Genomic DNA, 25,162 nt, shown 5'->3' with positions numbered 1-25,162 from the left:
GTATCGTATTTGAATCATTTTGTCTAAAACTGTTGACATACTAGAAACTTGGAGAAAATAGTAAATTTAAAAAGTTTGCACAATTAGTTTGTCCATTTTTAAAATTAAAATCATTTTGCATCTGAAGAAGAATCCTTTGTTAACAGCAAGCATACCTCTCTTCAAATATATATTCTAATATTATCCGTGAACAGACCACAATAAAATCATCAATTTTAAACTGCAATAAATGGTAATACTGTTCGGTACGGTGGCACAGTTGTTAGCACTGATGCTTCACGGCGCCAGGGTCCCAGGTTCGATTCCCGGCTAGGGTCACTGTCTGCGGAGTCTGTGCTTTCTCCCCGTGTCTGCGTGGGTTTCCTCCGGGTGCTCCGGTTTTTCCCCTCCAGTCCCGAAAGACGTGCTGTCAGGTGAATTGGACATTCTAAATTCTCCCCCAGTGTACCCGAACAGGCGTCAGATTGTGGCGACTAGGGGATTTTCACAGTAACTTCATTGCAGTGGTAATGTAAGCCAAATTGTGACAATAATAAAGATTATCATGTGTTTTTGTAGAGACAATTTTGAAGGTATAATTCATTTTTTAATGTTGAACTAATTACTCCAATTATGCAAAGATTTCTGTTGGGAAAAATGCCTAATGCAAATTATAATTTCTACTGGGCTAACATTTGTAATCTGTGCTGATGTACAGTGTTTAGATCAGCTTTAAACTGTTTGTGTTCTCCTTCCTCCTGCTTCTGATTCTCCATCCAGCCGTCAGAACCACCTGAAAGAGCAACAGCAGCAGCAACCGCCACCAGCACCTCCGATCCTCCTGCCAGATGATGCTGAATGCTTGACCGTGCCACGGTATAAGCGAGACCTGGTCCAGAAGCTCAAGATCCTGAGGCAAGAACTCTCGCAGCAGCAGCCGCAGGCTGGTCACTGTCGCATTGAGGTTTCTAGGGAAGAGATATTTGAGGTATAGAATAGAGGTTGATCCTTTATTTTCTTCTTTGCAGACGCAAAACAAAGCAGCTGATTGTTAATTAATTGTTCTGCCATGGTATGATTCGTAACTTTAAATGTTTTCAGAAATTCCAGGACTCTTGTTATTTACAGGATATAAATGATCAAATCAAGAACCTGATGCTGAAATTATTGTCAGTCAGCCTGCAAATAGCAGTGTAATGAGTATTCCTTCCAATTCAGTGCCTCTGCAGGTGATCTTTATTAATCAATATTCTTGGTGGTTGACCCAAGCAAAGATCTTGCATGGCAGACACCTTATTCAGATATTCAAGGCCTGAACAATCTTTATTCTCTCTTCTGGATATGTTTCTCTGTTACAGCAGTACTGTTGTACGATTGCTAAGCAACTGAACCCTTTAAAAGTAGACATTTTGATTATTCAAAAATAGATCCAGAGCAGCTTGGATTTCTAGGGTGGGGGCTTGACCCTAGGTAGGGTACCCTTTCAGAGGGTCAGTCCAGACTTGATGGGCCAAATGGCCTTCTCCTGCATTGTACTGATTCTATGACCTTCCATCAGGCACGTTACAACCTTCTGAACTCAACATTGAGTTCAACAACTTTTGACTGTGAACTCCCCCCACCCCCATCTTGAATTTCTCCCCCACATGGTCACTGTCCCCTTGTTGTTCAGTTTTGCTGCCATTGAACATTGATTTCTGTTCTCCTATTAACACATTCTGCTATCCTACCTTTCCCACTATTAACACTCCAGTCCCTAATGGCACCATTGGCTGCCACTTTGTCCCAAGCCCATGACATCTTTGTCAATCCCTTTTTAGCTTCTACCCGTCACTGACTTTTCATTCTGCCCCACTCCTCTCTCCCAGGTATATAATTCATCACATTTCTACCCCTTTCCAGTTCTGTCAAAAGGTCATACAGACTCGGAACGTTAACTCTATTTCTCTCTCCACAGATGCTGCCAGACCTGCTAAGTTTATCCAGCATTTTCTGTTTTTATTCCATGAATTGTGTTTTGTATTTGTTGGTTCTTCGCATTAAGATGACTACTTTACAGTGTTGTGACCAAGTGTGTGATGGCAGCGATTTGCATTCCAACTATCCCGAGTCCCTGTCGGTAAAAGTGTGCCTAGCTTCCACATTGTACTTTCATTGCCTGGAGTTCTCATTTATACTGTTCTGTTTCTAAATTGCATTTATTTGTACAGATTATTCGGCAAAAGAGTTTATTTATGTTTTGTTTGTGTATTTGTTTTCCTTTTGTTTTATAAAATTTGAGTACCCAATAATTTTTTTTTCCAATTAGGGGCAATTTAGCGTGGCCAATCCACCTACCCTGCACATCTTTTTGGGTTGTGGGGGTGGAACCCACGCAAACACGGGGAGAATGTGCAAACTGCACACGGATAGCGACCCAGGGCCAGGATCGAACCCGGGGCATCGGCACCGTGAAGCAGCAGTGCTAACCACTGCACCACCCTTTGTTTTCTGATCTTTGGTTCAAAAGACGATAGCAATCTGATTGTGATTGAACAAAGGTCCGAGAGCCACCACACTGATTCAGTATGACACTGAGCAGTCACCAGGGAGGGAGCAGAGTTCCAACTCTTTTCATGAAGGACTTCTTCCTTCTTGTGCAGGTTCCGTGGAGTATTTTATTACCACTGGAATACTTTGAATGGATAACAGTGACAACTAATCTTTTTGAGACTAACATCACAGGGGCGCACATTCAGAAAGCTCCTCGGGGAGCTGTTGTGTGTTGTAGTTTATAGAACACAATATGGATTGGATTGCTGCCTGCGTGCTTTTATGGGAAGTGGTGTGTTTTTGGAATGGGAAGTGGGAATCGTACATAGTTCTTTAACACTTGAATGGGATCTTACATTTCTAGTACGTCAATTGTTTGGTTAATATTCTAGACCTGTTTTAACTAATGGATAGATAAATATTATGTTTCTAGGAGTCTTACAGACAAGTAATGAAGATGAGACCGAAAGATTTATGGAAACGGCTAATGGTAAAATTCCGTGGTGAAGAGGGATTAGATTATGGGGGTGTTGCTAGGTAAGTCATTTTTAAAAAAAATTAGAGTACCCAATTCATTCCTTTTTCCAGTTAAGGGGAAATTTAGCATGGCCAATCCACCTACCCTGCACATTTTTGGGTTGTGGGGATGCAACCCATGCAAACATGGGGAGAATATGCAACTCCACACAAACAGTGACTCGGTGCCGGTATTGAACCCGGGGCCGGAATTGAACCTGAGTCCTCAGCGCCGTGAGGCAGCAGTACTAACCACTGCACCACCGTGCTGCCCCTTAGTGATGTAATCCAGTGCATGTAGAATACCATTTTACTTTGTCCCTCTTTCCACTGCTACCAAGCTGTGTAGGTTCCTTTTTCGATAGAAGGGAATTGACCAATGCTACTGTAACAACTCATTAAAATGCCCAATAGCTGTACGAGGTGACTTTCTCTCCAGACTTTCCCCTTTGAGCTAAAATTACTAAATTTAAAATGTTTTTAAATTCATTTACGGGATGTGGACATCGCTGGTTAGGCCAGCATTTATTGCCCACCCCTAGTTGCCCTTCAGAAGGTCGTGGTGAGTTGCCTTCTTGATCCGCTGCAGCACTTGAGGTGTAGGTGCACCCACTGTGCTGTTAGGGAGGGAGTCCCAGGATTTTGCCCCAGCGACTCACTCACTGACCTTTGAATAGGCAAGGCAGACAGAGATCCAGAATTTACCATTTGGGGAACTTGAGAGACAAACTAATGCACCAACCCTTGCCCCACGACTAGTTTGTATTGTATACTTCAAAACCTTAAGACTGTGCAATTGATTATCTGTAAGTGTCAGTAACTGCAGCTGATAATTACATTTCTTCAAATTTATTTTTAAATGTGCTGAAGGAGACTTGAGGCAAATGTTTATTTAAAAATGGTCATAAACACCAAGTAAATTGAGTACCGTTATAGATAATTAATAACATTAATATTTGTATTGTTTCTTCTCCCAGTTAAACACTAGTTCTGCGATCACAGTTCTGTCTTAAATCGGCCTGTGTGCAGCACCACCTTGTGGATACTTTCCTGGACAAAATAGAAATTTACCAAACCCAAACCCAACCACATGGAAGCTGTGACAATAATATGGAATGAAGCCTATCTTTCATTTTATTTTTTGTCCCTCATTTCATTCTGCCAATTGTTTCCTTCTGAAAGTGCTGATTCCTTGTTGCCGTTTTTAATGCATGAGTTAAGGGTGAGCATTGGCAGGCTGATTGTTTGTGGAGGTACTATAGCTGCACCTGATGCTGTTTTTTCCTGACCTCGTACCTCTCGGGAGACTGAATCCTATTGCTTTTACTGAACCCCAGCCGGGACTTGCTAACTCAGCACGGACTTGGGATCGAACCAGGGAACTTGCTGCCGTAACCAGCTGAGCCATTTACAAAGCTTGTCATTTATTTTCTTTCTGCTTTGCCTTACCTCTTTTAGTTCAATTCTTTCTCGCCCCCCCCCCCTTCTGGAATTCTGAACACATCAACTTTAGTGCCTCAATCAATGGGCAGGCTTTTCCACTTCGCAAATGGGGGATTCATAACCCCATGACTGTCAGCTGCTCCATGGGTGAGATTGGTGTTTCCTTGGACTGGCTGACTATTATTTTAGCTCAAGCACTTTCACACTTGGTGGGTGGTGAGGGAGGGAGATTAGTTTATTTTAAAAAAATACCCAAGAATTAACAATTGCTTTATAACTGTTATATTAACATTGGACATTAGTATTAAACTGTAAAATGTTAACTGTCTTTTTAAATCAAAAACATTTTTGGTAATTTTTATTGCTGCCTCCTTTTTTCCACCATCTATTTTGGTTTGGGCGCAATGCTGCCATTTGACAGACTTCTGAATTGTTGTGAGTTATCAACAAGTCAAATGTCAAAGCTTTCCAGATTGACGTGGTAGTAAGTGTGATGCCTGGTTCAGTCCTTGATTCATGACTAAACAAGGAAGCTGCTGGCTACTGGTTATATTGATTGCCTTCACTGAATGGGTCATACTATCTGCACCTCTCCACGGACCCGTCTTTGCTCTGTAGAGATTTTCTCTTTCAGTTCTGAAAATAATTGTGATGACTGAAGGGCATTTTATACGGCCTGAAAATGTTTCTGCTGAAGCAATTTATTCTGCCAATTACAGATCGGCAGTGGAAACTGATCAACCACTTCCTACTTTCTTCTCCAGCCATTTAGCATTTAAATTCTGCTTCATCTGAGCCACTGCCTTCTTAGCCTTTTCACTCCTTGATGGAGCATAGGCCGCGAACAAATTCTCTCCATCTAATCCTGCCGTGGGCTAAAATCTACAGTTGTTGCCATGTATAGCCCTCTGCACTCCCCTCCTTTTCTGTATCCTGCATCCATGTTTTCTTGGTCTGCCTTACTTTCTCTTTCCTTGCCGGTTCCATGTGAGAGCTTGCTGTGTATAGTTGTCCCATGGCTTCCTCAAAGTATGGCCTATACAGTTCCACTTTCGCCTTTTGACTTGGAGGACCATTGGGTCTTGTCGTCTCCCATACCCTAATGTGGAGATGCTGGCGTTGGACTGGTGTGGGCACAGTAAGAAGTCTTACAACACCAACAGGTTTGTTTGGAATCACCAGCTTTCGGAGCGTTGCTCCTTCAAACACTGGGAGAATGTACAAACTCCACACGGACCCAGAGCCAGGAACGAAACTGGGACCTCGGCAGCGTGAGGCAGCAGTGCTAATCCACTGCGCCACCGCACTGCCCTATTTCCTTGTCTGTCTTGATTTCCAGATGTTGGTGAGAGTGATGAATGCTGTTCCTGCCTTCCCAATAAATCCTTGTCTGTCTCACTGGTAGCACTTACTACAGGACCCAGATATGTAAAAGACGTTACTTCATCCAGCTCGGTGTTCGTTATCTTAATGGAGGAGTTATTCCTCATATTTATTTGCAATATCTTTATTTTCTCTATATTGATGTTAAGGCCAACTTTGGCCGATATTTACGTCAGGTGACCGGTATTATCTTGCATATGTATGTGGTTTGGGGATAATAAAGCCAAGTCATCCGCAAAGTCTATATCTTCCAGCTGTTGTGTGAAGGGTCCATTTGTGTGCCATTTCTTCTGTCTATTGTTGTTTGCCTCAAAATCCAACCAATCGCAAGCAAAGATAGGAATGGTGACATCAAACAGCCTTGTCTCGCACCAGTTTGTAGATTGAATTTTATCTAAGCCGAGGTGACTTGAAGTGTTTTAAAAAGGGTAAAGAAAATGCTCTGACCTGTAACTGACCTCAGATTGGTTTTAGCATTGCAGAGTATTTGCACCTTGTAGCTTTAAAGGAATGCGCACACCTACACATTAACAACAGAAGAATATATTGTGCATGGCATGCTCTTGTCTTTGCAAAGCAGCATATGGGGCCGCACAGTGGTTAGCACTGCTGCATCACAGCTCAAGTTCCGGGTTCAATTCCGGCCTCGGGTTACTGTCTGTGTGGAGTTTGCGCTTTCTCCCCGTGTGTGCGTGGGTTTCCTCCGGGTGCTCCGAAGATTCCTCCCACAGTCCAAAGATGTGCAGGTTAGGTGGATTGGACTTACTAAATTGCTCTTTAGTGTCTAAAAAGTTAGGTGGGGTTACAGGGATAGGGTGGAGGCGTGGACTTTAAGTAGGGTGCTCTTTCTCAGGGCCAGTGCAGACTTGATTATCTTTGTTTACTCTATAAATCCTTGTCTGAATGGCCTCCTTCTGCACTGTAAATTCTGTGATATCCTCTAACTGTTAGAGAACCGCCACTGAATAGCTATGAATATTGAATAAAAAGGTGTCCACTTTCTTTCTTGCAGGGAATGGCTCTATCTTTTGTCCCATGAAATGTTGAACCCATATTACGGACTGTTCCAGTACTCCAGAGATGACATTTACACATTACAGATCAACCCAGATTCTGCGGTCAATCCTGTAAGCACAGTCTCCTCTTAATTGATAGCTCTCCCACTGCACTACATAGTTTTTGTAGTGGTGGTTTGTTATTTCATAGTAAAATAAGGCAAATAACCTGTAGGCCAGATGCCCTGTAACTAATTACTGCAAGAAGTCCAATGGGATTAACCTGAGAAAGTGGAAGCAGGGGGGGCTGGATTAATGATGAAAACCCACAGATCTGTATGTGCACGTGTTATGGCTTTTAATAAACTACTCTGGTTGAGTAATTGACTGTTGATGGACAAAAGTTGAATGAGAACTTCCAGTGAGAGATGATATTTTAAAATGTGACTATAATGAGATATGAGGGATGAACACTGGTCGTTTATTGGATTTAATATATATAGCTGTAACTGTGTAGTAATTCATAAGCTTGTTTTTAAAAGTTGAGTTTTCTGTTCATTTGTTGAATTATCTGTGTATAGTCGGCCTAAAATTTAAGCTCTTGAAGTGGGAGAACTATGCATGAATGAAAGTATGTCTTTAAATTTGCCGCATGCTGAGAATAGTTCTTATTTTATTAAGGTAGCTGGTTAATAAAATAAGTTTTTTTTTTTCCATGGTAGGTGATTATAGTGCCATTGCACATGTCAAGTAGAATGGTAGTTATATCGGAATATAAAGGGTAATAGGAGACTACATTCAACCAAATAAATGTGTCTATAACAAAAGAACAGATGTGTCTGCATGAGTGAGCAGCAGCTTAAACCAAAGTTTGCCTGGATCAGCCCTTGTGGAGCATTGATGGGGTGCAAATTTGGGGAATGATCTTTGGTGCAGAAAACCCAAAGAGGTGGGAAAAATAACAAAGTTGTTCAGGGGTTGTGAGCGGTGCACTTGAACTTGACATGGAATTAGTTCATTGAACAATTTTAAATAGTTAAGAAAGTTTAAACCTTCCTTGGACTTTGGGCAAGTTCAGATTTTCAAACCCTTCCAGCATTCAGCTGGAGATTGGTTGCTCAAAAATGAATGGAGTCTCCCAGTTGGTTCATATGGTGAAAAGCTATTGAAATACTTATAATAAATAATCTTTATTATTGTCACAAGTAGGCTTACATTAACACCGCAATGAAGTTACTGTGAAAATCCCCTAGTAGCCACACTCCGGCGCCTGTTCGGGTACACCGGAAGAATTCAGAATGTCCAATTCACGACCTGATGTGCTAGTCTCAGATTTAAGGATTGAGGATTAAATCCACAAAACTCATTGTTAGCTTTCCAGTTGCAACCCCAGAGAAAATGCCTTTATACTTTGGAGAGTTTCAATCCCAACGCTACCAAATAACCCTTGTCAATTACCGTACAAATTTGAAGACAGAAAATAGGCAACATTGATAAAACTAGTTTGTCTGAGCCCATTCTTGACATGTTGCTGGAGTTTCTAAATGTCACGAGCTTTGCCTACCATTTGAAGTTGCCACCTCAACCAGGATAACACCAGTTTGTTCTTTAAAATGAAATTTATATTTTTGTATTTCATACCACAATTTCTGTATTTAAAAATGAGTGGAGCGCTCTTCAGAGATGCACATTACATTGTTCTTTAATCTTTCGAGCATTATTTATTTTAGTTTCTAAAATATGAGCATGTTTTCTGCCTTCAACATCTGCAAAGCTTCTTTAAAAAATTTTTTTAGAGTACCCAATTCATTTTTTTTTCAATTAAGGGGCAATTTAGCGTGGCCTATTCACCTACCCTGCACCTCTTTGGGTTGTGGGGGCGAAAACCCCGCAAACTGGGGAGAATGTGTAAATTCCACACGGACAGTGACCCAGAGCCGGGATTGAACCTGGGACCTCGGGGCTGTGAGGCAGCAGTGCTAACCACTGTGCCACTTTTGCTTTTCTAACTGTGCTTTTGAATATTCATAATGTACAGATAAAAAAAGTACTTTGTAAATGTTAGTTTCTTGTTGAAATCTGAGAATGGCTGGACCCAAGTGTAATAAATAATGCAGTGAGACAGATGCCTCTTGGAAAATGCGATGGTGAAAAGACCTACCTACATTCTTAATATGAACTCTGGACTCAACACTTCATTTTTAAACAAAGTTACAAATGAAAAGGATTAAAGCATAACCAACAATTCCTTGTTTTTGGTATAATTTATTGATGATTCATCTATCTGGTAAAGAATCCCGACAAAATGTTAATTGAGGACAAATGATTGTTTAGTACCAAATAACAGTCTTCATTTTCCTTTCTTTCAAACTAGGAGCACTTGTCTTATTTCCATTTTGTTGGTCGGATTATGGGGATGGCAGTGTTTCATGGGCACTACATCGATGGGGGCTTCACCCTCCCCTTCTATAAACAGCTGCTGGGAAAGTCAATCACACTGGATGACATGGAGTCTGTGGACCCAGATCTACACAACAGCTTAGTCTGGATCCTGTATGTATGCTGCTACTTTACCCCATACGATGCTTAACTCTATCCATGTGGAGAACAATTTCAGTAACTCCATTTTAAATTTCGTAAGTTAAATTAGCTTAAAAAAAAAAGCGTGCAATGGGATAGAGATTATTTTAAGACTCACTTAGGGAAATGTGCACAGACAAAGCTGGATGTTTTGAAACCTGTGGGTTTACACACACCATCTTCAACTTACGTGCTGATGGAGCAATTGTGGACACGAATGTGTGTCCTAGAATGCCTGTTTGAGAATTTCCTGTACAGTAGGATGGTGTGCTAATTTTTATTTTTAGAAAATATTTTATTCCAGGCATTTTCACAGATACACAAAAAAATCAGAAGAACAAAACAACTCTAGAAACAACCACACCCCAGGCGGCACGGTGGCTGTGTTTAGCACTGCTGCCTCACGACACCAAGGATCCGGGTTCGATCCCGGCCCTGGGTCACTGTCTGTGAGGAGTTTGCACATTCTCCCCATGTCTGCGTGGGTCTCACCCCCACAACCTAAAGATGTGCAGATAGGTGGATTGGCCGCGCTAAATTGCCAATATTGGAAGAAAAAGAATTGGGTACTCAAAGTTAATATTAAAAATAGAGAACCATCCACACCCCCCCTGCCCCCCAACCCCACCTCACATCCCGCCTCTCCATTTACCCCCTCCCTCCCCAAACCCCACCTCACATCCCGCCTTCCCCATTTACCCCCTCTCTCCCCAAACCCCACCTCACATCCCGTCTTCCCCATTTACCCCCTCCCCCCCCAACCCCACCTCACATCCCGCCTTCCCCATTTACCCCCTTCCCCCCCAACCCCTCCTCACATCCCGCCTTCCCCATTTACCCCCTTCCCCCCCCCCAACCACCACTCACATCCCATCTTCCCCATTTACCCCCTTCCCCCCCAATCCCACGTCCTGCCTTCCCCATTTAGCCCCTCCCTCCCCAAACCCCACCTCACATCCCGCCTTCCCCATTTTACCCCTACCCCCCCCCAACCCCTCCTCACATCCCGCCTTCCCCATTTACCCGCGCTCCCCCCAACCCCACCTCACATCCCGCCTTCCCCATTTACCTGCGCTCCCCCCAACCCCACCTCACATCCCGCCTTCCCCATTTACCCCCTTCCCCCCCCCAACCCCACCTCACATCCCACCTTCCCCCCCAACCCCTCCTCACGTCCCGTCTTCCCCATTTTACCCCCTTCCCCCAACCCCTCCTCACATCCCACCTTCCCCATTTACCCCCTCCCTCCCCAAACCCCACCTCACATCCCGCCTTCCCCATTTACCCCCTCTCTCCCCAAACCCCACCTCACATCCCGTCTTCCCCATTTACCCCCTTCCCCCCCCCCAACCCCACCTCACATCCCGCCTTCCCCATTTACCCCCTTCCCCCCCAACCCCTCCTCACATCCCGCCTTCCCCATTTACCCCCTTCTCCCCCCCCCAACCACCACTCACATCCCATCTTCCCCATTTACCCCCTTCCCCCCCAAACCCCACGTCCCGCCTTCCCCATTTAGCCCCTCCCTCCCCAAACCCCACCTCACATCCCGCCTTCCCCATTTTACCCCTTCCCCCCCCCCCCAACCCCTCCTCACATCCCGCCTTCCCCATTTACCCGCGCTCCCCCCAACCCCACCTCACATCCCGCCTTCCCCATTTACCCGCGCTCCCCCCAACCCCACCTCACATCCCGCCTTCCCCATTTACCCGCGCTCCCCCCAACCCCACCTCACATCCCGCCTTCCCCATTTACCCCCTTCCCCCCCCCAACCCCACCTCACATCCCACCTTCCCCCCCAAACCCCACCTCACATTCCGCCTTCCCATTTTACCCCCAACCCCACCTCACATCCCGCCTTCCCCATTTACCCCCTCCCCCCCAACACCACCTCACATCCCGCCTTCCCCATTTTACACCCTCCCTCCGCAAACCCCACCTTACATCCCGCCTTTCCCATTTTACCCCCCTCCCTCCAACCCCTCCTCACATCCCATCTCCCCCATTTTACCCCCCAACCCCACCCCCCTTGCTGACCCTCAACCCTCCATAAAGAAATCGATAAACGGCTTCCACCTCTGGGTGAACCTCTTTGCCGACTTTCGCAAAATGAACTTAATCTTTTCCAGCCTCAGGAATTCTGCCAGGTCGCTCACCCACATTCCCACCTTTGGCGGCTCAGAGTCCCTCCATCCCAGCAAAATCTGTCTCTGGGCTATTGGGGAGGCAAAGATCAAAGCATCGGCCTCTCTCGCCCTCCCTGCACTCCCAGGTCTTCCGACACCCCAAATATTACCACCCTTGGACCCGGGACCACCTCCACATCCAGCACCTCGAACTTCACATCCGTGAACCCCTGCCAGAACCTCCTCAGCCTCGGACACGCCCAGAACATGTGGACATGATTCGTGCCCCCCCCCCCCCTGCGCATCGCCCACACCTATCCTCTACCCCCGCAAAGAACCTACCTATCCTTGCCACCGTCATATGAACCCGATGCACCACTTTAAACTGGATGAGGCTTACCCTTGCGCATGACCAGGACACGTTCACTGTCCGCAAGGTCTCCACCCACGTCTCGGCCCCCACCTCCCCTCCCAGCTCCTCCTCCCAGTTAAAAATTTTTTTTAAATTTCATTCTCCTTTTTCACATTTTCTCCCAAATTTACACCCACCAACAACAAACAATAATCAGTAACAAATATGTCAATTCCCATTTCAATAACTATTCCACCCTCCCACCAAACCCCAAACATTAGCCCGCATGTTCACATAAACAAATGATGTAAAGGAATCAGGAATCGCCCATAGTCACCATCAACACACACCGTTTCCTCCCCCACCCTCCAAAACTAATGTTCGATGTTATCCAGTTCTTGAAAGTGCATGAACGATGATGTGATAATATAGCACTTTTACCCAAGTGTGCTATTGACTACTTAATTTTGGCATTGTGCATAAAATGTTTAACCAAGTTTCAATCCGCAAAATCCTCAGCCTGTCTAACTTGGTACACTACTGCAACAATTAGCATAGTTGTCGTTGGGTAATTTTCCAAGGGAGGAACAAAGTCATTCAATTCAAAAACAAGCATCTTGTCTGATTAGTTGCTCTATATATTTTTGGTTGGCAGCACTCGGTCCTCATCACTATGTTGGAGATAATCATCATCATGTTTTTTTTTTCCCCCAAATCAGTGAATATAACAAATCTTTGAAGGCCAGATAACATCCATAGTTGCTGATAGCAGATTAAAGAACACTTACCTATGAAACTGCCTAGTCATTTATTTTGGCATAATAGATGTAAAGTGTTTATTTTCTATTAAAGCAAGGAACCATCTAAAGTTAACGGCTGTAAAAATCTCTGTGACGTTACTGCAATTGTTTGCATCTTCTGTTGGTATTTAATTAATGTATCTGGCAGTTAACATCCAAAACAGAGTCTAGTATTGTATCCTGCTGCCTTTCAGAGTTCATGAGGACCTTTTGAAGATATTAAACAAAGCTAGTGGCTGTAACAACATGGAAAGGGTTCACTGTCAATTAGCCAGGCATGCTCCAAGTTTTACTCACTGGGGAAAGTAAATATCCTCTCTGAAACATCGGGGATTACTGATTAAAGTTGTCCAAAACACAATAAATCAAAAGATCTCTGCTGTCGAAAGTAGGAGTGGCATGGTGGTTAGCACTGCTGCCTCACAGAAGCAGGTAGCCAGGTTCAATTCTGGCTTTGAGTGACTGTGGAGTTTGTACTTTCTCTCAGTGTCTGCGTGGGTTTCTTCCCACAGTCAAAGGATGTGTGCCGGTTAGGTGGACTGGACATGCTAAATTGCTCTTTAGTGTCCAAAGATGTGCAGGTTAGGTGGGGTTAATGGGATAGGGCGGGGGGGGGGGGGGTGTACCTGGATGTGCTTTCAGAGGGTCAGTGTAAACTCGATGGGCTGAATGGCCTGCTGCACTGTCGGAATTCTCTGGTTCTGTCTAGAATTTAAAAAAAAAAAATTTAGAGTGGCCAACTCATTTTTTCCAATTAAGGGGCAATTTAGCGTTGCCAATCCATCTACCCTGCACATCTTTTGGGTTGTGGGGGAGAAACCCACGCAAACACGAGGGGAATGTGCAAACTCCGCACGGTCAGTGACCCAGAGCCGTGATCGTTCCAGGGACCTCGCCGTCGTGAGACAGCAGTGCTAACCATTGTGCCACCGTGCTGCCCTTGTTCTATCGAGAATTAAAGAAAAATATAAAGAAAGCCCAAAAACATCATGACAGTTTCCAATTATGTATAGAATACTAACTTATTTTGTGTCATATTCTATTCTGTATATTTAAATTGTTCCAAATTACTGCCTCACAACTAGAATCATTTTCCATAATAGTACTCTCCAAATATTCAGTGTTTGAACATGTGTTATCTGTTTTTTTTAATCAAATTTTGTCATTTGTAAGGTTTTTTTGTTAATTTTCTATGTGTCTTTTCAATGATTTTTTAAAAATATAGTGCTACTTAATAGTACAAAATAAGAGCTATAGCATATTTTTATTGTAGCAGGGTTTTAAACTTTTAGAAATCTGTCAGTTGAAACCTGTGTTTTAGCTAGCAGTATGGCATCTCTATCATGGGATGTGGGCATCGCAGGCTGGGCTGGCATTTATTGTCCATCCCTGAGGGCATTTAAGGGTCAACCACATTGCTGGGGTCTGGAGTCACAGGTGGGCCAGACCGAGTAAGGGTGGCAGATTTCCTTCCCTGAAGGGCATTAGTGAACCTGATGGGTTTTTTACGACAATCGGCAATGGTTTCACGGCCATCATTAGACTTTTAATTCCAGATTTTGATTGAATTCAAATTCCACCAACTGCCCGAGAGCATTCCCCTGGGTCTCTGGATTCCTAGTCCAGTGACAATGCCACTACACCACTGCCTTTCCAATTGCTTTGGATGGGGCTAGAAAATCTGTTATGTTGCATAATGGCTCTCCCCCCCCCCCCCCCCCCCCCCAAACACTTAAATTTGCATTGTTGCAAAATAAGAAACAATAGTAATTGCGTTATGTGCCTTATAGGTTTGAGCTATCTCCACTCATTCTAAAAACACTGAAGGATTTTGGAAAAAGGTTTCTTCGAACAAAATTTTCCACAAATCCTATTCCCCATTAGGTCATGTTTATGGTCTCATTCTGACTGCCAATTATTTATATATATATATATATATATATATATATATAATATATATTTTTTAATTTAGAGTACCCAATTCATTTTTTCCAATTAAGGGGCAATTTAACGTGGCCAATCCACCTACCCTGCACATCTTTGGGTTGTGGGGGCGAAACCCACGCGAACACGGGGAGAATGTGCAAACTCCACACGGACAGTGACCCAGAGCCGGGATCGAACCTGGGACCTCGGCGCTGTGAGGCAGCAGTGCTACCACTGCGCTGCCTGACTTCCGATATTTAGGGTGAACTGTTGGCAAACTCATACTATTTATAAAGTTGAAACACGGGATGCGTCAGCTATTCAGGAGAGTATGATAGATTTTTCCATCTGGAAAACTTTATCTCTTTATCACCTGATTACGCACAACCTGTACTAGACAAAAAGTATGTATCCTTTGGGCGATGAATAGTTTGCGTGAGCAGAGTTTTATTTTTCTCCTATGCAGTGAAAATGACATCACAGGTGTCTTAGACCACACATTCTGTGTGGAGCACAATGCCTATGGGGAAATTATTCAACATGAACTGAAACCAAATGGGAAAAGCATTCCTGTAACAGAGGAGACCAAGAAAGAGTATGTTCGGTAAGGGCAAAAAATCAATCTGTTCAGCTTATTGCTCTTGTGTGGCTCTACTTATAAAACTTTAATCTAATTAGCAAAACAGTCTGTTTACTACTTATTCCGAGTGTCTGTTGTTTATTTGTGAGCCGAGAAGGCGATGATTGTTTTTCAAAAATGTACTTGAATCCAGTATGTTACATGACCATTCGAAGTTGGCATTACATCAGGTGCATACCAAATCTGTCTCTTCCAACACTCTATGTTTCTCACTGCATTTGCAATTGTGTTTACTGTATTTACAGTTTTCATTACATGTTAAACATACAGCCCAAGGGGTTTTAGCCTGTGTCCAGTGTTAAGAACCCTGCCGATAAATGCGAGGGTATCCCAAAACTCAGAAGGACAATTTGGAACACCAGTTCTTAGTGGTGTATATTTTCAATTTGGTCTACTGGGATATGCAAATTAGGAAGGAACAGTTTTGTGATCAATTAATAAAGAATATTTACTAATTTACAAGGAAAACATGACGAGAAGAACTCTAATACACTGCAAGGTACATTTAACTAGATGAATGGCTATATATATATATATATATATATATATATATACACACACACACACTATCTCATGAAGTTACCCCTATGTTCCCAACTACCTGCGTTTCCTTAACTCTGAAACTCCCCTTTTCCCCAAACAACATGCAATATTATATAACTCTGAACGAAGCACCACAGCCTCCAGATTCGTGCCACTAACATCCGCAGCCAGTTTAAACTGCCATAATCTGGTGTGGTTAACACTGGTGCTGTTGTCAACATGGTTTTTAAATGTTGGAATACATTTGGCTGCCCACCGTACGGTTACATTTCTTGTTCTTCAAGTGGTGCAACCACACTGCTAAAGTTTGGCATGAGCTTATAACAAAATCCACTCATTCCCAGAAATCATAACCTCTTGTTATAGATTCTGGAAAATCCCAAATGGCCTGTAATGTTACATCTCGTGGAGCCGTCTGACCATGTTGCACGATGTGCCCTAAATATGAAATCTTGAGCTTTAGCAGATTCACTTTTTTTGCCAAATTCATGACTAGATTGGCTGTTTTTAAGCGTTTGACCAGTTCTTTTAGGTGTCGCAGATGTTCCTCCTACTTCGGCCAAACACCACTAAGTCGTCAGTGTAAACTCACTCCCTGAATAACTTCATTTGTTAGTCTCTGAAATGTTGTGGGTACGTTCTTCACCCCAAAAGGCATAACTTTAAATTAATAAAGTCCGTCTGACGTCACAAATGCTGTAATCTCCTTGGCAAACCTACCTGTGTAATTAATTTAGACTGTCAAACTCATTCAATGCAATCCTCTAACCGTGGTATAAGAAACGAATCCCTCTTGATGACGACATTCACTTTTCTGTAATCCACACAAAGTTGTGTTCCATCAGCCATTGGCACCATTACAATACGTGAACTCCAATCACTAAAACTCAACTCAATAATGATTTGTTATGTTGTATGTGTAACATAAGTGGCTTCCTTGTGGTGCACTTGACAAAGGAAGGTTCAGACGTGGAGATAACTTCAACACGTTTATTAAACTATTTACACTTCTATTACTCGAGTTCAACACTACTGCTCATCCTACTATAGCTACCCAGACTGACTAACCAGCTGCTGCAATCCACGTGGTGGGTGTAATATTGAATCAACCCTGTGTCTGTTCTCACTGACTGTCTCCACTGGAAAGAGGCAGATCATGTGTGTGGTGTCCTTTATATATGGGTTGGTGTAATGCCCCCCTGTGATCGTGTCACCTCCGTGTGCATCGTGAATGTCCATTGGTCGTGTCCTATCTAACTGATCGTGTGTGCGTGCGTGTGTGTTCTGGTGCGCCCTCTAGTGTTTGGACCATATATTCAGTTTCCTTCTGTACTTGTAATAACTTTGCTGGATTTAACCTATATGGATGTTGCTTTTTTGTAACTGTTCAACCCATATCTATATCATGCATCGCTATCTCCATTCTTCTTAAGCATGTTAATGTGAGATACTCTTGAGATTTACGTCTATCTGGTGTGCATACCAATCTGCATCAATCTAACGCATTTCATAATTTCCTCTGGGGATTCCAACTCCTCATACCTCTCCCTTCCACAGCTGGGAAGGATGGATGGGATGAATAATCTATCCAAAAAATTAGTCATTATCAAACCCTCAGCCGGAGGCTGCATGGAGGTCGCAGGGATGGACCTCTGGTCTCCATCTGTAGAAACTCTGATAGAACGATTCAAAAGCCGCATTAACTTGAGGAGGGGCGGAAGCCAGGCTGCCGCTCAAGTCACGCACCTGCACGATCTCCCAGGAGGCCGCCTATTGTCTCAGCTGGTTGGCTAAGAGGTGACTGGTCTTCTCCCTGTATTGGTAAAACATACCTCTCCAGCATCAAAACTGGCACACAGCCCTATCCGTTGACAATAGTTCAAATCGTGTCTGCAGCTTTTTCCTCCTTGCCAACAACTCTGGGGTTGGGGCAAGTGAGTACTGGTGGTCCAGCTCAAGAATGGAGTCCACCAGCCTCTGCTGCTCGGCCATATTTACCTTGTGCACTTTGTAGGAAATTATCTCCCCCCTGATGACCATCTTCAGGGCTTCTCACAGCGAAGAAGGTGAGATAAACTCACTTTTATTAAATTTAAAATATTCCCAATGGTGGCAGACATGTGTTGACAGAATCTCCTATTCGCTAATAATGTCATGTCCAACCTCCATGGCGGTCGCCGGGAGGGACCTGATTATAGTGCCAAGCCAATAAAGTCCGAAATCACAATCACGGAGTAACCAGCCACCGTCACCAAAGGGAGGAGAGACCTTTCGACCACAAAGAAGTCATGTGAGTATACCTGGTGCAGATGGGAGAACAGTGAAAATCCTTATCACCTGGGAGCAAAAAGCATCAAGGATCTACACCCCCCCCCCCCCCCCCCCCCCCCCCCCAAATTTGTTCCATGAGTAACAACAAGTGGAGTCAGAGGTTTGGGTTTTGACCGATCCAGATTGGGATCCAGAACACAATTTAAGTCACCACCCAAAATAAGCTTTAGTGAGTCTAAATCAGGGATGGAGGCCAGCAGATTATTAATACAATTTATATTTTCCCAGATTGGAGGATAGATATTAACCAGAACCAGCGGAGTGCCCGCCAGAGAGCCCCAGAGAATAACATGTCTACCATTGGGGTCATCCAAGATCTTAGCGGCAGAAAACTGAACCATTTTATTAATTAATATTACGGCACCTCTGGCCCTACCATCAAAATCCAAATGGAAAAGCTTGTCCACCCACCCCTTCCACAACCTTGACTGGTCTCTGACCCATAAGTGAGTTTCTTGCAGAACATGTCGGAATTTCAACTTTTATGGTGAACCTCAGCCTTTGTACTTGGCCACTTAACCCCCTGACATTCCAGGCGACCAAATGAATTGGGAGCCTCCCACCCCCCTCAATCCGGAGAAAGCCATTTCCACCAATGGATACATTAGAAGGTACAGCAGCCAGGCCCATCCAAGGTGGCTGCCAAACTCACTCACAAGACTAAACAAAGAAAAATCGTTAGTCACTGTCCGCAAACTGTCCCCACCTCACTCGTCCTTACCCTCGGCCATTGCCACGCCCAAATACGCATACAGAAAACAGCATGGGGAGCATAAACAACTAAAATCTACTACTAAACCTAAATAAAACAAGAATACTAAGCTCATTCTCTAAAACAGAACTACTATAATGAGCTGCAGTCAACCCCTCAGCACCGCTCCCGTCAGCTAACTCTTTGGTTAGCAAGGCAGCTCACACCCAGAGTGAAGAAAAATGTTTTTAAAAATAACAAAGTATAAAAAACCCTTTTTAAAAATTGTCCCCCAACAGGGAGTTATATATTTTCACAACAATTAGACCAGAACCCCACAGAAAACTGAACCCCAAACTGTAAATAAATTCAACCGAACAAGGACAGGAAATGCAAATATGAACATTGAACCCCAACAATTCAACATGCCCATCCCCAATACCCAAAAAACTCCATCATACCGCGCCCAACCTAAATTTCTTTATAAAGGAGTCCGCCTTTGCTGGCGCATCAAAATAATAGTCCTTTCTCTCACTTTGGTCCAGGGCGGCTAAGGCTTTCTTGAACACAACACTCTTCTTTGCCAGCTCCACTCCCATGTCCTGGTAGAACCTGATGGTATGACCTTCCCATTTGTAGTTGTGATGTTCCCTCGCCCATCTCAGGAGCTGCTCCTTTGAAGCGATGAAAATTCACAATTACCACATGTGGTGGTGCCTCCGGGTGAGGATTCTGCCGGAGTGTATGGTGGGCTCGTTCCAACTCATGAGGGAACGTGAATCCACCCTCTACCTCCATCTTCCGGAACATCATGGGTGGCACAGTGGGTAGCACTGCTGCTTCACAGCGCCAGGGACCCGTGTTCAATTCTGGCCTTGGGTGACTGTGTGGAGTTTGCAATTTCTCCCCGTGTTGTTTGCGTGGGTTTCCTCCGGATTACTGGGTTACAGGGATAGGATGGGGGCCTGAAGAAAGAAAATACCCTCTGGAGCTAAAAGAAAAGAGCTAGAAGTGTAGTTCTCCAGCTGGCGCCGCTTCGTGCATGTCTTCCCCCTACACAACAGCACCGGAAGTCTGTCAAGCTCTTCATGACTTCAAATAACCCTGACCTAAAATTTGACCCTAGATCCGATTGTATTTCTTTCAGTAAGCCATATCTAGTATAGAACTTGGTTAATTTATCTACCACTCTCTTGGCTGTAATGCTTCTTAATGACACGAGTTCAGGAAATCTAATGGATATATCCATAATAGTTAACAAATATTGATTCCACCGTGTTTTCGAAAGTGGTCCAACACTGTCAACGAGGTTCTTTGAAAGCTGGATTAATGATCAACGGTGCTGGCTTTATTGTAGCTCGTGGTTTCCATATTGCTTGATGTGTTGGATAACATTTAACTGCATCTTTATGTAGTCCCTTCCAGTAAAACAGTTTCTGTATCTTTACTTGTATTTTTGTTATTCCCAAATATCCTCTTGATGGAATTTCGTCAGCAATCCTTAGGATTTCTTTTCTATTCTCAGGAGCTCAACCTGATAGATTAACCTTTCTGTGATGTGTTACGATTGCAGCACCACGTGTGAAACACACTAACTCAAGGAAATGTTTCTTGTTGTAGGCTATACGTGAACTGGCGATTTCTGCGAGGTATCGAGGCCCAGTTTCTTGCTCTGCAGAAAGGATTCAATGAGGTGATCCCACAACATCTGTTGAAAACATTTGATGAGAAGGAGTTGGAGGTGAGTGCTGTTTTTACCCATTACGGCACTGCATCAGTGTTTCAGACATATGTACCTGTTTGTTACCGTTGTATAGGTAAATGGAGGCTACAGGTACAATTCATAGAATAAACAGTGCATTCTGCTCACTCTCTCTTCGCAATCCCCCCTCTTGATGTCTCCAACTGTGTACAGCCACCCCTACTGGGAGGTACATGTGTGTGAGTAGCTGCAGGGTGACCTCCAAATTGGTTCGGCAGTATTGTCCTGTGTAGCCTGTTAATATTCGCTATCCAGGTTCGTGGATAGTGTTGTTTGAGAATACCAGGGGCAGCTTTTGTCTGTGAAACAATGACTCAGTGAGAGGGTTGACACTAGAAGGAAGGGAAGGAATCAGATTAGTAGGAAGAAAAATACAATATCAGGTTCAAGAGAAGGTTCCAAAAGTCAGCTTCTTTCATGGCCTCGTGACATCCCAAAGCATGTATCAGGCAAAGAAAGACTAATATAAAAAATTGAATATCAAAAGCTAAAATAACACCAGGGAAATTGAACATTGAAAAGGGAAACCGAACATTGAAAATGGAAACCATCACAAAGTTACATTTTATATTTAGTACATGAACAAGTTGGATGAGGCTAGCAGAAAATAAAGTAGGTTCACATACAAAAAAAAATGAAAGTTTATTAATGTGTAGTTACAGCTGTTAACCTACTTTATATAGATAATGGTCTGGAGTGGGTCAAACTGTCTCCATATGTTAATTTGACTAATTTTCTATTGACTCTTCCCAGCTAATTATCTGCGGACTTGGCAAGATTGATATCAATGACTGGAAATCAAACACTAGGTTAAAACACTGTACGCCAGATAGCAATATTGTTAAGTGGTTCTGGAAGGCAGTGGAGTCTTTTGATGAGGAAAGGCGAGCCCGATTGCTCCAGTTCGTGACGGGATCCTCTCGAGTTCCTCTGCAGGGTTTCAAAGCATTACAAGGTGAGTGTGAATTTGTGGCAGTGTATTGCTATGCATGGTATATAACAAAAACGTAAACTTGATCACTTCCTTCTACCAAAAGGGATGGGGGAGAGGTGGCTATCACTTTCTCAACATTACACTGGGGTGAGAGGAGGCATCAGTTTACAAAGTGCAGTAATTTTGGATCTGAAATACTATGAAACTTGCAATGTTTTTGGTAATATTACAGCCTATTTTAAGTTTATTAATATTTAAAACAGTCTTTATATTATTGCAGGTGCAGCAGGCCCAAGGCTCTTCACTATTCACCAAATCGATGCCAGCACCAACAACCTCCCCAAAGCACATACCTGGTAGGGGATTGCACTTTCTTTTTCTTCTTAGTTTTCTGTTAATTTAAAACAATTGATTAACAGTACTGTTACCGTCAAGCTGCCTTTAGAATGAAAAAGCCGGAAAGTGGAAGTGAAAGGTTCTGTTAATTAAAATGAAGGAGCGATCGGTGCAGCATTATGAGTAATTTATCTTTTGGCACAGTCAATCCACCCCATTAAATTTGTACTAGACTTGGCAAGAATTCATTAAAGGAATGAGGGGATAGTATGAATAGAATCTGCCATTAGTAATTTTCAGTCACCTTGCGGCTCTTTCACAATTGTTCCCTGGAATGAACAGATTACAATATCATACACTGAAGTGAAAGTTACTGCATAATTTGTACTGTGATATATAGCTGGCCTATAAAGATTATGAAGACAGCTTAGAGGGATGTTACAGGCAATAAGACAATGTGATATAATAAAAGGAGTTCTCGAAAACAATTGTGCACATTTATGTCAAAGACTATTGAGGAATAAACTTTAAGGCAATGCAGCTGTGACTTGATTAATAGGCTGTTCAGATCTGGGTAGTAAAACACATCTCTTGACTGTTTTCTTCCTAGCTTTAATAGAATTGACATTCCTCCCTACGAGAACTATGAAAAGCTCTATGAGAAGCTGCTAACAGCCATTGAAGAGACTTGTGGGTTTGCTGTGGAATGATTGCTTTGTGAATCATGGGACTTCCGTACACACCTGCTCCTGAGGGCTTTCTCCTGCCGAGGTTCCAGCAGTGCTTGGAATATACAGGATGTCTTTCCCTTACTCAGCAAGAGGACAGCAAGAGGGATTGAATGAATAGGGAACTTTGAGGAAACCGGTCACCTGGCTTTTGCCTTGAGACTTATCAGCTGCTAAACTAATATCTGGAAAATTACAGACTGCTAGCTTTTTATGATTTGACCAGTTAGCAGTATTCTTGATAGCATTTTTGATTTAAAAGACTACTACAACAATTTAGTCATCTGTCTTAAGCCCATCTGCTCCTTACTAATTGTTAATATCCCCATGCATCATGATGTAGACTGCAGCAATCAGTACAACAAAACTATTGTTGGGTTGCCATGACGATACCATAATTGCACCTTTTTTCCTACTGGTCATTCATTTGGGTATAAAGTATAGAAGTTAGCAACAGTACAGTAACTGAGCTCGAGTAAACATACTATTCCAAGTGGATTCTCAAATGGAAAATAGGCTGAATTATTTTGTTTCATCAATGTTCTTCCTGTTGTGTTGCAGACTTGAGTCGATGTCTGTTCGACCAGTTTTTTTATATAAAATCATCACCGGAGGAAACATTCCACTTCATTTCAGCAAACTCGGCCATAACCACTTTTCTCCTACTCCTCCCAAATTGACCGGGAGGAATCTTTTTATGAACTGCTTATTACCAGCCAGCATTGCTAACTGGGAAGTTTATTTTGTCATTTTTCTTTTGTTATTGCATCAGTTATTTACATGACATAAGGGATAAATACTCCTTTATAGTATATTAAAAGCAGCAACACTCTACTGGTTTATGCTCCCAGAACGTTTTCTAACATTAAATGAAGGGTGTGAGTTACATTCCACCTTCTATTAGTTATAGCTGGACTGAGATGAGCTCCATTGTATAACCAGCAACAATTATTAAAATGGAAATTAAATATATAAATTGAAGAGAGTTGTTCTCGGTTATGCTTTTCTATCCATAGTTGAATTATGATGACCTGTATATTAAACTGAGGCAGCTCAAGACCCGCCTTGACTTTTTTATAAAGAGTTTGAGATCATTGTATTTTTTTTGTAATTTTAATGATAGGAAATGTTCTGCAGATCCTATACATTCACATGAGTTTTAATATATTTATAATCTATTGACATTCTTGTCAATTAGTATTTCTGTACTGGGAGCACCTGTTGATACAGCAATCTTATAATTTTTTTGCCCTGCACTGCTGCCTATCAATTGCAAGAGCATCATCCGTTGGGAAAGTGTCCTGCAATGGTGCTTTGTACAGTCTTGGGTGAGGCATGATATATAAATCTGAGGCTAATACTGTGACTATTACAACTTTTAAGTTAATTGTATCTTAACTTTTATTTTAAACCACTTTTTGCACAACTTAGGACTGTAGTTCTGTTCAGCTTGTTGACCTCTTCTCCCAACCCCATCCCTCCCATTCTAAAAGGTTGACAGCTGACATCCCATTCCCAGAACAAAGTCTACAATGGACATTTACTGATAAATGTCCAATGCACACGTGGTCTATTTTCATGATCATTCTCGAAACCAACCGTAACACTACACCTAAGTTTATCAATAATGGATTTTAAATGGGCTGCGTACCGAGAAATAAAAGCTAAAGTCAGCAATTAGAGTGTTGCTCTTGTAATAAAACGCATGCTTCATCATACAGCTGATAGCTCCTAGCATGCACCCATGGCTTCACAGACTTGAAATAATACATTATAGCAGATAGGAGCAGTTCACTGTATGTAATACTTATTGGTTATTAGAATATTGTCTACCAGTTGCTAAAACCTTTCTTTTATATAGATGTAATTAGTTTACAATTAACCCCTTGGCTTTACTTCCCAGTTCTTAAAAACACCATATTTTATATTGTTTTTAGGTTTTTCTCATTTCCATTTTATTTTGTATTTATTACAGAGTGTTTTAGCGTCGTTAACACATTGTATTTCACTCCCTCTGTTACATGGGCTTTAATTAAAAAAAACTGTATGGAAGCAAACTTTTGCGTGTGTACCCATGCAGAATGAGCAATAAAAGTCTATGCTGTTTGCACCCTCACAGCATAACCAGTTCAGTTTTATAGTTTTATGTTTGTCTTCTATTTATTAACTGCTCAACCATAATCAATATTGAAAATGTAGCATCAACTACAACTGATCCTGAAACTTAATTCATTTGATTAAATTTGGACCCAATTTAAATTCATTACATCATTATGTAACTGGACTAAGTAGTGAACCATTCAGAGTGGGAAAGGATCTCAAGTTTGATCTAAAGTCTGTGCTGTGTTGACTGATCTCAGCCAGTGCAGAATTGGAGATGTTCTACAATTGATTTCAGTAGTCTTGAGGAAGGGTTCCCACCCTTGATCACTGTCCACAACTGGTAAGTAGATGTCAACCCTCCATGATTTTCCTGGAATCTCTAGGGGTTAAGATCGAAGTTCCTGAACACTGCTGCTCGCAACTGGGGAGAAAATTCATGGGGACATTAAAACATTTTTTTTT

The 25,162-nt window shown here is 42.7% G+C and overlaps 1 protein-coding gene across 6 annotated transcripts in view; it reads left to right on the top strand.

Annotated features, from left to right (window-relative positions):
* The window catches only part of smurf2 (SMAD specific E3 ubiquitin protein ligase 2), a 277,742-nt gene extending 253,007 nt beyond the window's left edge, over nt 1-24,735 (top strand). For all 6 annotated transcript variants that reach the window (XM_072483705.1, XM_072483706.1, XM_072483704.1 and 3 more), the window contains 9 exons: nt 760-967; nt 2,945-3,048; nt 6,866-6,980; nt 9,223-9,401; nt 15,099-15,236; nt 20,458-20,578; nt 21,353-21,554; nt 21,814-21,889; nt 22,480-24,735. In XM_072483705.1, the coding sequence (XP_072339806.1) occupies nt 760-967; nt 2,945-3,048; nt 6,866-6,980; nt 9,223-9,401; nt 15,099-15,236; nt 20,458-20,578; nt 21,353-21,554; nt 21,814-21,889; nt 22,480-22,579 (1,243 nt within the window). In that variant the 3' untranslated portion in view covers nt 22,580-24,735. The remainder of the gene's footprint in view (nt 1-759; nt 968-2,944; nt 3,049-6,865; nt 6,981-9,222; nt 9,402-15,098; nt 15,237-20,457; nt 20,579-21,352; nt 21,555-21,813; nt 21,890-22,479) is intronic.
* Nucleotides 24,736-25,162: the final 427 nt, after the last annotated feature.

The sequence above is a fragment of the Scyliorhinus torazame genome, chromosome 18 (genome assembly GCF_047496885.1).
Source record: "Scyliorhinus torazame isolate Kashiwa2021f chromosome 18, sScyTor2.1, whole genome shotgun sequence".
Taxonomy (NCBI): Eukaryota; Metazoa; Chordata; class Chondrichthyes; order Carcharhiniformes; family Scyliorhinidae; genus Scyliorhinus; species Scyliorhinus torazame.
This window is presented reverse-complemented; position numbering and strand designations above follow the sequence as displayed.